Source organism: Balearica regulorum, chromosome 5 (assembly GCF_011004875.1).
Source record: "Balearica regulorum gibbericeps isolate bBalReg1 chromosome 5, bBalReg1.pri, whole genome shotgun sequence".
In the NCBI taxonomy this organism is placed as follows: domain Eukaryota; kingdom Metazoa; phylum Chordata; class Aves; order Gruiformes; family Gruidae; genus Balearica; species Balearica regulorum.
Window position 1 is genome coordinate 17,864,810 of NC_046188.1, and position 14,000 is coordinate 17,878,809.

Consider the following 14,000-nt stretch of genomic DNA (forward strand, 5'->3'; position numbering starts at 1 on the left):
GTGCGTCCCACATCCCACTGCAGCACCCGGGACACCCAGCGCCAAGGCTGGTCTGTATGGCACCGCCGGGCCCCGGGCAGGCAGGGAGAGCTCCACCGTGCCTGGGACCCCAGGGAGGCGTCCTTGATGCTGGGCCTTGGCAGGCAGCAGCGTTGCACCATCACAATGTGTCCGTGGTGAGGGGAGGCCTCCATTCCCCCCCCCTTTCCTCCAGGACCGTACAAACCCTGCAGCATACTGACGACCAAGACTGAAGCTGCCAAAACAAAGGAAGGAAACCACTGCAGTTTTATTTTTCCTTAGATAAATTTTTTATATAGAATATATTACAGTCAGAGTTCTCAGCTTTTAATCAAAAGATAACAAGTTATTGCAGTTTTTTACCCAGTGAAACTACCGGTGGAAGGAGAACTTTCTAGAAAGCTGTCTTGTTTTTTAAAAAAAAGAGGGAAAAAACCCCACCCAGACAGAAAATACACGTGTAGGTTGCGCATCGTGCCCACCGGTGCCCGGCCGGGCGGGTGGGCATCCATGTGGACAGGGGAGCGTGAGGTGAAGAAGCAGCAATGGGCACAACACTATGGCGAGGTAGGCAGGCCTGGGCGCTAGCGAGGTTGGTTTCCTAGGCATGATGCTTCTGCTCCGGCTTAATTGCTTTTAAATCAGGAAATGAAAACGCGGCGGGAAGGGAGGAGGGCAGCGGTGGTGGCTTTCACCTGCGCGGGCAGGACTGGAGCCCTCAGCCTCGCCTCAGCTCGTGCAGCTTGTGGGCGACGCGCTCCAGCTCGGCCTCGATGGCGGCCAGGCTCTCCAGCTCCTGGTCCTGCAACGAAAGCCCAAGACACGGGTCAGCAGCCACGGGTGGGCAGCCCTTGCCCTCCAGAGCTATAGAAAGCCTTGCCCCTTGCCTGAGGCTAGCTGCCAGTGGTGGCATGAGGACGGCCACATCTTGTCCCATCCGCTCAGCCTGCTCCTCCATTTGCCCCTCTGGACAGATGTCTGTGTGCAACACTAATTAGTCCTGTCCTAATGTTTAAATCGTGATAGCTGGTGATGGGGACAAGACATGCAGCTGCTGTCCTTCCCCAGCCCCGCTGCCAGGCAGGACAGCCCCCGACAGGTCTCTCCCTCCAGAGTGGGGGGGCTGGAGGTAGATGGCTGCCAGGGAGCTGGAGCTGGGACTGGGGTGCGCGCTGCCAAACAGCACTGGGCGCCTGCATTGAGGCAGTGGTGTCCAACTGGGATAGGCACAGGTTGCAAGTGCAGCATGTGCCCCACTCGTGGAGTGTCCCCACTTTATGTCACTCTGAGGTGACGACCCCTCTCCTGTGTGGAGGGAGCAGAGCCTTGCCACTGCCTGCAGCAGCCACCAAGCATAGGCTGACATGGAGCCACTGGACTGCACTGCACGTGGCTGGTGTGAAAAAAATAAAGTATGTAAAAAAAAAGTCATTTTTCTCATCCCTGAGCTATTTTCCTGAACAGGGAAAACATCTCTCTGCCCCTCCACGGGACCCTTGGCTCAGCCCCAGGGAAGTCTACAGCAGTGTGCCAGCAGCTCGGGGTGCCCGCCAGCACCCGGGGGAGCCAGACTGAGCCCAAGCGGCTGTTCAGTGCATTTTTTTTTTAAGTGGGTCACGGAGCGGCTGGCTGAGGATCGCCTTGCTGGAGCACAGCTTTAGCTGCAACTGGAGCCCCCAGAAAGTGAGGAGATAGCACTGTGCTGAGATCCTCTGCAGCACCCAAAGAGAGGAGACATCAGACCCAAACCACTGCCTCACACTGTGCCTGTGCACCCTGGCTCACTCCTGCCCACTTCCCCAGGCTGAGCCCCAGCGAGTGCAGGGGACAGCGCTCTCTGCCCCCGGCTGTGCCCATGGTGGCCTCACTGGCCAAGCCACATGGCCACATGGCCCGAAAGTGAGGAGAGGGGACAGGATGGCAGCTGCTCTGGCAGAGCTGGAGCCTGTTCCCTCCCTGCCGGGTGCCTAGTCTGACGACTCCTCATTGACTCCCAGAGGCCCTGATCTAGTTTTTTAAAAAAAAAACAACCAACCCAAAAAGTCTTGTTGCAACTGTAAACATAGCAGGTTTGCAGCCTCAGCAACCTCCTTCCCAGTCCCTGTTTGGAGGCTGAGCTCACCACCTTGCAAACAAGGTGCACCCCAGAGCTGCTGGCAGGGACGAGTGGGGAACAGCTTTTCTGGGGGAAAGACTTGGGACGTGAGCAGAGGGTGGTGAGGAGGCAGATGGGGCAGGTGCCCACCTCCTTGGCAGGCACCCGCTGCATACCTCCCCCAAGCTGAGTCGTTTGGCTTTGCTTTGAACCAACACAAATGGAGATGCCTTTTCAGCAGGGAATGCTGATGGGCAACCTTTGGGCAATGTCTTGGTGCATAACTGAGGCAAGAGAGGTGTTTTGGAGGCAAGTGACCTACAGCAAACTGGCTTCACTCACCCGCTGCCCCAGTCTGTTCCCAGGCACCTGATCATGGCTTGTGCCAGAGCAAACACCCACAGAGCCCATGCCTAGCCCCAATGTCCAGCTCCCTGCACTGTCCCAAACAAACATCCATGCCTGGAGCTGGACCTCAGCACAAAGGCAAAACCGCTACTCCTGGCTGCCGAGGCAGTGCTGACCTACCACAGAGCACCACGAGGTGGACGGAGGAGCACCACAGGGAAGGAGGTCTCTGACTTTGGAAGCCTGGCTCAGATGTATTCCTATATCCGTCAACCATTTCCACTCCTCTCATGACAGCTGCACCCTTGGTTTACTACTGTAGGAGGTCTGACACTACTCACTCCATGCCTGAGCCAGGGAAAGCATTCCCTTTGACTTGGAGGGGCTTTGGGACACAAGACTCACCCCCAGGCCCCATATATAGCTCTGGTCACCATGTCCAGCACAGGCCAATCCAAAAATCCTGTTGCATTTTTAAGACTCTCTGGGGCCGGGCATGTTTTTGCACTAGCCAGTAAAACAACGATAAAACCCAAAGGCACAGCCAGGTGCAAATCTCAGTAATACCTACAGCCGAATGACTAAAAGGTCACCAAGCATCTCCTTAATGTCACAGAGAACTGATGGTGGCTGTGTAATGCCAAGATACCATCCACATCTCCAAGCATAGTTTGGATTCCAAGTAATAACTAGGTGGGTTTTATTCTTAAGCCTATGTACACCAACCTCCGTTCTCCTGTTAGCACTGCCTTCCTCATCCTTCTTTTCTTCGGGCATGGGAGCAAGCGGGAAGCCTCCTTCACTGCTGTCCTCCTTCGAGTGATGCTTCCATGACCTTCTCACATCTTCCTCTGGACTACTGAAGTCATACTTGCGGGACCTAAGTGCCATTTTCATGGACCTGTCTGGGTCTTCCCCACTATCATTTTCCTCCATGCGCTTCTTTGATGTCAGCTGCTTGGCCAGCTCATCCATTTTGTTCCACCTCTTGGAGTCTTCCCACTCCCTGGAGGACTCCTCCTCCATCTCCTCACTTTTGGCATCCCTGGGCTGGAAGATGTCCTCCTCCCCCTGCATCCCCTCATCCTCCAGGCGATGCCTTCCTCTCAGTGCCCGGGGCTGCTCTTCCTCCTCCTCCTCAGAGCTCCTCCCGTCTTTGCCAAATCCCAGAGCATCATCGTTATCTGAAAGAGCATTAAACACAACAGTGAGCACGAGTGTTAACCTCGTTACGCTCCACCTCTGAACTGAGCCTTCAGGGGCAATGCGAGGTGGGTTTCCTGACCTAGGCCCATTTTCCCAGGATTCTGGAAATACCCACTCTCATGTCACCATGTCAGTAACAGGCCTTGGAGGCAGCAGTCAAAAACTATATAGGAAGTTCAAGACAAAGAAATTAGTTTTCCCCAGATGGTATGAAAACTGAGCAGCAGGTAGCTGCTGGGCCTGCGTTACCTGCTGTGTGTGGGCCCACGTGGCCAGGTGCTTGCAGGGGGGTCTGGGTGGCTGTCGGCAGGGGTATTTCTGTAAACCCAGTAAGCACCTCCCCAAACTTTTAGGCTTTAAAGCCTCTTATCCCTCTGTCTCAGTGCTCTGACCCCTGGTAGGTATCAGTGCAGTCATCTGGGATACGTACTGTCATCTCCCTGCATCTCCTCAGCCCCCTCGTCCTCCTCAGCCAAATCAAGTGACCTCTCTGCTTCGGTAGGGTCCTCCTCTGCAGCATCGTCTCCTCCGTCATCCTCCCGCTCCACACGCTCTCCTGCCTCCTTGCTCTGCTCCTGGCCCTTCCTGGATAGCTGATCTCTGTCATCCTCAAGCTCCAGGCTGTCCCTGGGGCCTCTGGGCTCCTCCTCTTCATCCTGTTGCTGCTGCTGCTCATCCTTGCTGAAGTCTTTGCTGATGTGGTTGTCCAAAGCTTCATCTCGCTGGGCATCCTCTGTGTCCCTGATCTCGTTGCTCTCTGCTTCCTCCCGATCCTCCTTCTCACCAGGATCAGCATCCCGTGGCCTGGGTTCCCTCTCCTCCAGGCTGTTTTTTCCCTCCTCTCTTGAATCTTCATTTTGCTGGATTTTCTGTGCTGCCAGCTCAGCCAGGGACCCCGTGGGCTGCTCCTCTTCAGGGCGCTCCCCTGCCACATCTGCAGAGGGAGGAGCAAGAAGCAACACCTCTCCTGAGAGTTCATTTCACAACCAGCGAAGCCCATGCTTTTCTTAGGGAGCTTCAGCCCTGCTCAGCAATCTGCCTAACCAGCTCATGGATCCTTTAGCAAATCACTTCAACATATGCTTGCGTTCAAGCAAGCTGGTGCTCTCACTGGTGTCTGCTCTCCTGGAGAGACTCGCAAGGCTGAAGTTAAACATATGCCGAAGCGCTTTGCTGCAGCATGGTCCTCATCACCATCTCTTGAGATGCCAGCAACAAACTTGCCCCGCGCGAAACAGATCGCATGTGAAATGAAATGATTTAGGAGTATAATACAGCACTTGCACAGCTCTCCCTGCTCTGAGTGCTGCGCTAACATCGCATTCTTATTTCTGCCCCCAGGTTGAGGAGGCAGCCAGCACTGTTTGTGGGCAAGCCGGAGGGAGGGGGGGCCGGCTCTGCTTCTGCAAAGCAGCTACTCAGCAGGAGCTTCATGTGGGCTGTGTATTTACTCTTGTTCATGTCAGAGACTGGCCTCTTTTGACATAATTAGCCATAGAAATCACTTTGCAAAAGAAAAGATGGGAGGCTGAAGAGCAGTGCGAAAAGCCAGATGGGTATGGAAAGGTGAGCGCAGCCCCAGGCAGGGCTGAGGAGTGTGCTGGGGTGAGGGGATGAGAGAGACGGTTGTGCAGGGCTGGTTACCAACAGTGACACTGCACTGGTGTCACTGGGCTGCCTGGAGGCCTCGACAGCCCAACGTGCCATACTTCATCCTTATGCAATCTCCACACTGCTGGAGCAAGAGGTTCAGGTCTGCCCTGGTGGGAAAGAGACCCAGTGCAACCTGTCCTCTCCTTTGGCTTTTGGCCATGCTGGCTGCGGCAGCAACCCCCAGCAGTATCTCTCCTCATCGCTTCAGGCAACTTTGGGGTGATGTCATGGCATCACTGTGCTGCCATGCCATGGCCACATGCCCCAGAGCCCACTCGAGACCCTCTGTGGGGAGGTGCTACTGTTGGGTGAGGAATCATCTCACCCCACTTTGGCATCATCTCTTCCTGATGTGGAAACGGGAAGCGGCTGCACCCTCCTTTCCACTACACTGCCTGTCTCTAGCCAGGCCATAGAAACATAGTGACAAGGGGAAATCTCAGCTGAACGTGCTCTTTGCACAATGCAGGTGTTTTGTGGGGGTGTGTGCACTGTGTCTATCCTAAGTTCAATTTTCCCATCAGATACCCATAACCTAATATCTTGGATGCCTGGAAACAAGGGTGGCAGGAGAAGACCCAGATCACTCTTGCCTGTATCACCACGTCTTTCAGTACGGGATTTCCCTGGCTGTGACTCACTTTAAGCATTAGGAGTGAGTGATGGCCTTGGCAACAGGGTGGAAAAGATTAGTATCAGTTTGGTAACTTCACCATCACCAGTTACTATAACTCAGAAATTACATGTTGTTTAAGCTGGTAAATAAGAACAAACCAAATACCAGGTTGCTTGTATCGGCAGCAGTAGCATCAAAGAAGATGCCTAAATGAGAAGCAGATGGACGTATCAAGGTTGTTAGAAAGAACATCCTTGTTTACAGCCTGACCTGGATTTCCTGGGTGGGGAGGCTGACACTGACCTCTCTGCTTGTTTTTGTCGTTCTGACTTTCAAGGACTTCGGAAAGTTCATCTTCAAAGCCACTGTTTTTCTTCTGCTGCTGAATTCTCTCATTGGCACCTGTGTCAAGTAACAAAAAGTAGGGAAAGGCAACAGCCCCTCCTGTGTTTCAGAAAGTAGAGGTAGAAAAATAGTTCTGTGCCCTTTATAATTATATACATATTTTCTACAATGGACAAATCTGCGACAGGGGAGCTGTGAGAAGTGAGACTGGAGGATATGTGAATCAACTGCAGTAACAAAGCCACCATCAAAAACATCATCTGCAGGAAAGAAAAAGGTCTCTAAACAAACAGAGAAGCAGGGTTGCTAGGAAGACTAATATTGGTGGAGAGCTAGGGAATAAGAGATGCTGAACTGCAGCACATTGAGGCCAACAAAAGACTTAAGCATCAGAGTATTGAAAGATAAAAATTGCCTCCTGCCAGATGCTGCCCGCGTACCTCTGTTGAGGTGAGCACTGAGAGCCCCTGTGCCCTCCTGCCTGGTTGTGGGGGGCCCTCTCCCAGGATGCTGCCCTCCCACCACTCCCCCAGAGGGAAAAGCAGCATTCATTCCTGCTCCAGGGATGGTCCAGGGCCCCAAGGCCCCATACCTTAGCCTCTGGCATTATGGAGCCAGCTCGACAACAGCAACACACTGGAGAAAGCGTTGTCTGAAGGCAGCACAAGCTGGAGGTCAGAGCGCAACTGTCCTGGCAACCAGTGTTCCCCAGGCACCCCATCCCAACAGGAACTGCAAGCCAAGCAAGCCCTGTCTAACCCAGCTCATGCCCTGCTTCCATGCCTTAGTGCAAAGGCAAGAGCCAGCACTGCCAGCCCAGTCCTCTCTAGCCCTACGCGGGACAGAGCTGGATGGTGTGGGCTCTCCAGCCCAAGCAGGACCAGCTGCAGCCAGCACAGAGGAGACCAAGATAAATATCTTTGCTCTTTTTTTTTTCCCCCCTTGGACTACACAACTCTCCCATCCCCAGTCACTGTGCTCTGTAGATTAGAGCTCATGTTACCCCAGGACAAAATGGTGGTGTGATGGGCTCAAGCCAAGGAGGGAGCAGAGCAAGATACACCTCTGTGAAACAAGTCCCTTCCCGTGGACTCCATGCTGTATGGCACAGCCTGTCTGATGGCTGAACGCTCCCCCTCACAACCCTGGTGTGCCTGGGCAGCAGCATCCCAGTGCACTGACGAGGCCTAGGTTTCTTTCTTCTGGATCATCAGAGCAGATGTCTGGGGTCCCTGCCCAGCTGGCCCCTCCACCAGTGGGATTTGAGCAGTGACCAAACTATTGCTTTGGGAGCTGCATGGGGCTCTCTCCTAATCCTGACTCCCTGAATTTTCCTTATCCCTTCTCTCTGTTGCCTCTGTGGCTTCCCTGCTCGGAAAGCAGTCTGGTGGCACTGTCTCCCAGCCATACCTGGCAGCAGTGCCACACAGGAGCAGGGTACAGGGACACCCTGGTGAAGGAGGGCTGCCAGCTGGCTTACCTCAAGGAGAAGGAGAAGGCAAGGCTGGGAGCTGCTCTCCCTGCAGCCTGGGGAGAGCCCTGTTGCAGCCTTAGCTGGGCTACCTGGGCAGAGGGGCCTGCACCGGCTACAAGGCAGTAGCCTTGCCTGCAACCTGCGCACCAGCTCTGGTGACCTGAGCACCTGAGAATAGCCCTTTTTCCGCTCACACACCTCTCTGTGCTGCTGCTGCTCCCACACTTACAAGTGGCGAGCTGCCCACACCTCTCCAAACCAAAGGAACTTGCATTCAACCTAAGGAAGCCAAGAGGAAAATCCCCACTGGGGGCTTTCATTGGGGTCTTTTAGGTGCAAGTCCTGCTGGATGCTCAGTGAGGCTTCTCTTCTGCCACACCTGGGTTTAGTGCTAGACTCCAGCTGCGCAAACAGTGAAGGTTTTCTTGTGTTACATTCTAGTGTGGGAGTTGGTGGTTAGTTTTAAATTAAATTACAGTATTTCCTTTTAGGGTTCTCCCACCCCAAAATGCCTATCATCAGATGCATACTGGAGTTATTGTAAGCAAAATTCCTGTCCCCACTCACCCAGTCTCTACTGGAAGACCTATAACTAGATTTCCTCAGGCACATTTATATGATGTCAAATAATTAATGTAAAATACAAAAAACCCCAAACAACAAAACTGTACAAGAGGCTACAACAGGTTAAGCCCCTCTTCCCAAATAACTGTATTGAAACTGTACCTTGAGCCGCAATTTCCTGAAGTTCCTTCAATAAATTCTGGTGGCGAAGGATAGAAATGATTCGTTCATCTGCAATAGAGGAAACTTGGTACAGAAGGTGACCAAAGACAACCTCTCCCCCCCACCCCGAAATGAAAAACAACCCCAAATGCCACCGCCCTCTGCGTTTACTCTTTTCTCTCCTCTCCCTTGGCCTGATTTGCTGCCACATCTCTTAACCATGTGGTTAAGATGCCAGGAAGGTCTCCTGAAAACCAGGCAGCTTCATGTCACCCAGCTCCTCCCCCAGCTGCAGTGCCAGCATGATGCATAGCGTGGGCTGAGCAGCGACTCTGTCCTTGCTTCTGGGGACTGGTGTAGCCTGGTGGGGTGACCACAAGGAAGGTGAGTGTGTCAGGGATCCTTTGATAGGTGCTAGAGCATGTGTCAGGGCAGGACCAGCCCCTGCTTGTATCTCTGCCAGATCTGCTTTTGCTGCTACCCAGCATTAAATCTGAGCCTGTACCTCCTCTCAGTGTTTCTAGGCATTCCTCACTGATCGGCAGGGGGTTTGGCTTCGATAAAGTATCAGAGATGACCTCTACAATGCACTTCATCACCTAGAAAGAGACAAAAATACAAATTAAAGCACTGCGTTAGTGTCTTTTTTTTCCTAAATCTATTTGTTACCAAGGCTAAAACACAGCAGATGATGGCACAGATCCTCTTGCTTTTCTGGTTGAGCCAGAACGGAATGTTCGGTTCCTGTTTTAACAAACACAGGAACAGAAGGTACCTCCTGAAACTGAGAAGTGAGCAAATGACACATGGCAATGGAAAGAGCTTCTTCAACATGACGCACACCTCAGTTGAGGATCTCACAACTCCAGCCCATCCCAGAGGCTGGGCGCATCAGGAGATTATACACATATATACATGGGTATATACACAGATATTTGTATAGATATATACATACATATATGCATAGATATATACACACATCTCAACTTGCGTCTCATGAAAGGGCTCAGTGGGAGATCATAGAGAGCAATAAGTGGCCATAGCTCTTCAATAGGTGACCTTGAAATCTTGAAACTATTCAAGCCCTGAGAAGGACACCCTAGTAAGACTGCAGCCAGGCATGGAGGGTGAGCTGAGGCAAATTGTACTTTCAAACAGAGATGAGAAGTACCGCTCTCAAGCCCTAGAGAAGGACAAGACACTGGAGAAGGGTTTGACCTTGTGCTTGAGTGTTCAGGTCATCTATTATAGACTGGAAGAGCTGTACACAGAGGCAGGTCATCTGAAAGCAAGGAAGTTCCCACACTTTCCTCCCAAGCATTTGCAACTACCTGAGGCAGCTTCCCAGACAGGATGAACTCTGGGCCTGCCCTTTCCAGCAGCCCTTTTCTTTGGTGTAAAATGAGAAGCATTATTTATCCAGTTTGTCATCTGTACTGAGACTGCAGGCCCAGCTCTTCACTCATGTGACGACAGCACCACAGATCCCACAGGGATCAGCCAGTGCTGTATGCGTGGTAGGAGAATGAAAGCCACAGGCACAAAGGCTTTTGGTGGCATCTCTGGCAGGGGTGAAGGCGCCCTCACCATGCTGAGACACGCCACCAGGAGCCCTGCTGTGTGGTCATGGTAGACCCAAATGATCACACAGGAGAGAAAGCAGCATTCACTATAGTCTAGTGCCAGTTAGTAGTGCAGGAATCAGGCTGCCCAGTTCAAAAAGATGATTATTTATACAGCAGCCAAGAAAGTATGCAGGGCTCACAAATGCCTGTGGAAGAAAAGAGGCTAAACTGAAAAAAACGATACAAGTAAGCCTTAGGGGCAGAAAATTCACTTAGTGAACCTCTTTCTTCTTCGGATTTCTGCAGGCAGCCCTAAGAGTCCTGACCTCCCTCACAAGGTGCCATTCTCAGGAGAGCAAAGCACTGTGGCTGCAGTAGAAATTAAATATAAGTCAGCAATTCCCAGTCATCTACAATTGTTGCTCATTCAAGCAATCGGATATATTCATTGACCAGCTGGAATGGGCAAATTTTCACCCTGTGTAAGGAGACAATTCTGCTTTCACAGATCACAGCAACAAAATGCTGAACTCTCAACTATTTACACAGTTTGAGGGGATTGCCTGCTGGATTAAAAATGTTACAGGCAAGATCGAATAAAAAGAAAGCAGGGAAATTTCCCTGGTATCATTCTCCTGTACTAGAACTAATCCGTTAATATGGATTGGAGATGACTTTGAGTCACTTCACTCTACCATTAAAGGGAACAACCCCCAGATTCTTATACTTCCCTCCCACGTTTCCCAACCTCTGGAGCCACTTATTGCAGCTGTATTCAATGCAGCTTTAGAAGTAAGGACTTTCTCAGCATGAGAAATAAGAACCTAGTCCAATGAAACACTCTATACAAGCTTTTTGAAGACTTCTAAGCTGATTTAAGTTCTTTGTCTGAACACAAAGAAACACATCAGTCACCACAGAAATACAGCTAACTCTGTGGAGGAACTTTGTAACATAATGAAATGAAGCATGCAGTCATTCCCCAACACTCTCCTTGGCTTTTTGTAAGAGCAAGTCTTGCAGAGTGAGACTTCACAAGGTCATGAAATAACAGCCTGCATCAGGAAATTAAGGAGATCCTTTCCAAATGAATGTAATTAATCCAGTGCAGAAACTCAGGCTGGGATTTTGCCATAGCTATCCTCTAACTGTAAGCATGTAACTAGATCCTTAAGAGCTGCTCATGTTGTCCCTACACAAAAATCTCCACAGGATCATGTCCTTACAAGGATAGACTTCACCACTTTTGAGCTCAGCTGTGCTCAGGCCCTTCTGAAATGTATGCTTGTAGGTGGGAAATAGTGTCCTTCAAGCACAAGAGGGGGCAAACACCAGAGATATTGTAAAAGTGCTTCGGTCTTGCTCAGCTCCCCCCGGAAAGCCCTCGGTGTAAGGAAAGTCTGATGAGCTGCCTGGGAAAGGCCTGCAGATGCTGACTACCCATTTCACAGCCCCGAGCCACCCATGAATGCTGGTGGCACAGAGTACCTCTAGAGGAGCATGGTGTATAGGAAGAGCTGCAGTGCTTACTGCTGTACCCGTGCAATGATATCCTTGCTCTGATCTGTCCTGTGAGGCCAGGACTTCCTTCACTGAAATGCTGTGTCTCAGAGGGTGGTGAAGGCAGAAAAGCCCTAATGGCTCCTTCCAGCTGCAGCAAAAATCAAAAGAAAGTTGTGGTCTGATTTTGCTCTCAGCTAGAGCCTGTGTCAGTGCAGTACCCAGGGAGGGGGCAGGCTGGGGAGATGATCCTTCTTCAGTGGAAGCATTCCCATGGAGTTGCACCAGCTTCCACAAAAGCTAAACGTGGGTTGCTGGGAAGTGCCATGTTTTACACATAGAACATATTGAAGAATAGATCTCACAAGGAAAATTGTGGAATTAATGGATTGTCCCACCAGATGCCCAGTGAGCATCCCACTCTGGCATGGCCAGTTGAAGGGGAAAGTGCCTGCCCTGAGTCCCCTTTCCCAGTTAGCAGCACACAGCCTGAAGCCAGCAGCTCATAGCTCATGGCTCAGCCCCAACAAGGGCTAAGCAGGCTAAAGGTCTTAACAAAGCAACAGCTCTCCAGGCCCAGGCACATCTGACAGGACACAGGGAAGCGTATCTCATGGCGCTCGCCCTGTAGATAACAACAAGCTGAGACACTGGACAATGGAGCCTGTGGCTGAGTGTGACATGAATGTGCCCTCCTCTACTGCTGCCTGGGAAAACACATTAAGTGGGCAGAAGATTTCAGAAAACAAAGACATTCAAGAAGCAGGGGAGGAAAGGCTGGTGTTTCCTTTCTGGACATTAATTTCTGTAGAAATCTTAATCTGGGCAGCTAAGAGATCAGCTCATCTGAAGGACTATAGGGATTATAATATCAGGAAGGAGAGGTCTGTCACAGATCAACACAGGCAAACACATCTATCCAAAGGTGCCAAAAGCCCGTTGGGAGTGCGCACATTTGCAAAGTGCAGCTATGAATGTCAGAGAGGGATGACACAGATGTATGCACAGAAGCCTATAAGGCTAGCGAGGTCAGCCAAGTCCTGCACTACTGGTAGACATCCAGACAGGCTGAGCAGTAGCTGAGGACAGATTAGCAATCTGAGAGTAGCCAGTTGCCTATTTTTCAGGAACATGCATGTTTAAGTAACATACCACACACATACAGATGTATACACACCCCCAAACACACACAGTTCCAGCAATGCCCTTTCCTGAATCACATCTCCCCCCACTCTCCCCTGAGTCACCTCCTGTTGGGAGCTTTGAAAAGCTGAAAGTAGGAGGACTGAGGAGGGTTATACCCAGCCTCCATCCTCAGCCTCACCATTCTCCAGACAAGCTTGTTTAGTCCCTCTGGTACATCCTGAGAGACTTCCATCCTGCCCAGGTGCCCAGAAGTGGGTGCACAAAGGGTAAATCCTGGCAGGCAGGGAGTGGGGGTGGATGGATCCTTCTGTAGGGATCTCATGCAAATCCCTGACACTTCCTACAGGGCATTTCAGTAGGGTCAGCAAAAAGCCAGCCAGCTAGGTGGAGGTTAAACATCACATCCTCCAACTTCACTTGCCACTTCCACTACAGGCCCATCCTTACCTTAGTGTCCCCTTTATTCATGTCGTTTGTCACGGGAAGGGAGATGGCTGTAAAATGAGGGGAGGGCAAAAAAAAAAAAAAAAAAAAAAGAGCTTGTTATTCACCTCCACTGGGAGACAGAGAAATAGTATCCTGCTAAAAATGGGAGTGGAGATGAGGGGCATCTTGCTATGGTGGACATGGTCCTTGGGTGCAGCAGCTGGATGTGTGCATTGTACCCCCCTCAGCCTTCCCTGAGGGAAGGGAAGGGAAGGGAAGGGAAGGGAAGGGAAGGGAAGGGAAGGGAAGGGAAGGGAAGGGAAGGGAAGGGAAGGGAAGGGAAGGGAAGGGAAGGGAAGGGAAGGGAAGGGAAGGGAAGGGAAGGGAAGGGAAGGGAAGGGAAGGGAAGGGAAGGGAAGGGAAGGGAAGGGAAGGGAAGGGAAGGGAAGGGAAGCTCCCCAGGCTGGCAGTGCCATGGGACAGGCAGAGCTCGGCACGGCCCTCGGGCAGTGACCTTGCGGCTGCCGCTGTCCGCGGTGCTGAAGGGGCCGCGGCGGTAAGGGAGCGGGGCGGGGACAGCTCTGCGCGCGGGGCTGAGGGTCCCGGCAGCGGGGGGCACACGGGCCCCAGCCAGGCCCCACTTACCCGGCACGGCCAGGAGCAGGACGGCGAGCAGTTCTGGGCGGCTCATAGTGCTGGCGGGATGGAGGGAGACAGGGGCAGAGGATGAGGCTGTCCCTGGCGTAGGCGCTCCAGGCGAGGTGCCGGCGGGAGACCAGCACCCTGCGCGTCTACACCAGTGCCCTGGCTGAAGATCCTAGACGGGGCACTGCAGCAACCGGCTCATTTATATATCTCAGCCCCTCGGAAATGGCGTCA

At 52.0% G+C, this 14,000-nt stretch overlaps 2 protein-coding genes across 2 annotated transcripts in view; both read right to left on the bottom strand.

Annotated features, from left to right (window-relative positions):
* The window catches only part of SLC24A4 (solute carrier family 24 member 4), a 410,963-nt gene that overhangs the window by 103,082 nt on the left and 293,881 nt on the right, over positions 1–14,000 (bottom strand). The gene's annotated exons all lie outside the window — the stretch shown is intronic.
* CHGA (chromogranin A) lies at positions 288–13,994 on the bottom strand. The gene is made up of 8 exons (XM_075753664.1): positions 13,767–13,994; positions 13,143–13,189; positions 8,990–9,083; positions 8,485–8,553; positions 6,243–6,341; positions 4,101–4,604; positions 3,191–3,648; positions 288–823 (listed from the first exon to the last, which is right to left on the bottom strand). The coding sequence occupies exons 1-8, from the start codon at positions 13,810–13,812 to the stop codon at positions 740–742; spliced, it is 1,401 nt and encodes a 466-aa protein (XP_075609779.1). The 5' UTR covers positions 13,813–13,994; the 3' UTR covers positions 288–739.

Excerpts from the sequence above, each read along its gene's own strand:
- CHGA (XM_075753664.1), bottom strand. The coding sequence starts at position 13,812 with ATGAGCCGCCCAGAACTGCTCGCCGTCCTGCTCCTGGCCGTGCCGG. Across the intron at positions 4,605-6,242 it reads CGACAAAAACAAGCAGAGAG|ATGTGGCAGGGGAGCGCCCT; the intron begins GTCAGTGTCAGC and ends CTCCCTCTGCAG. Across the intron at positions 3,649-4,100 it reads GGAGATGCAGGGAGATGACA|ATAACGATGATGCTCTGGGA; the intron begins GTACGTATCCCA and ends ATGCTCTTTCAG.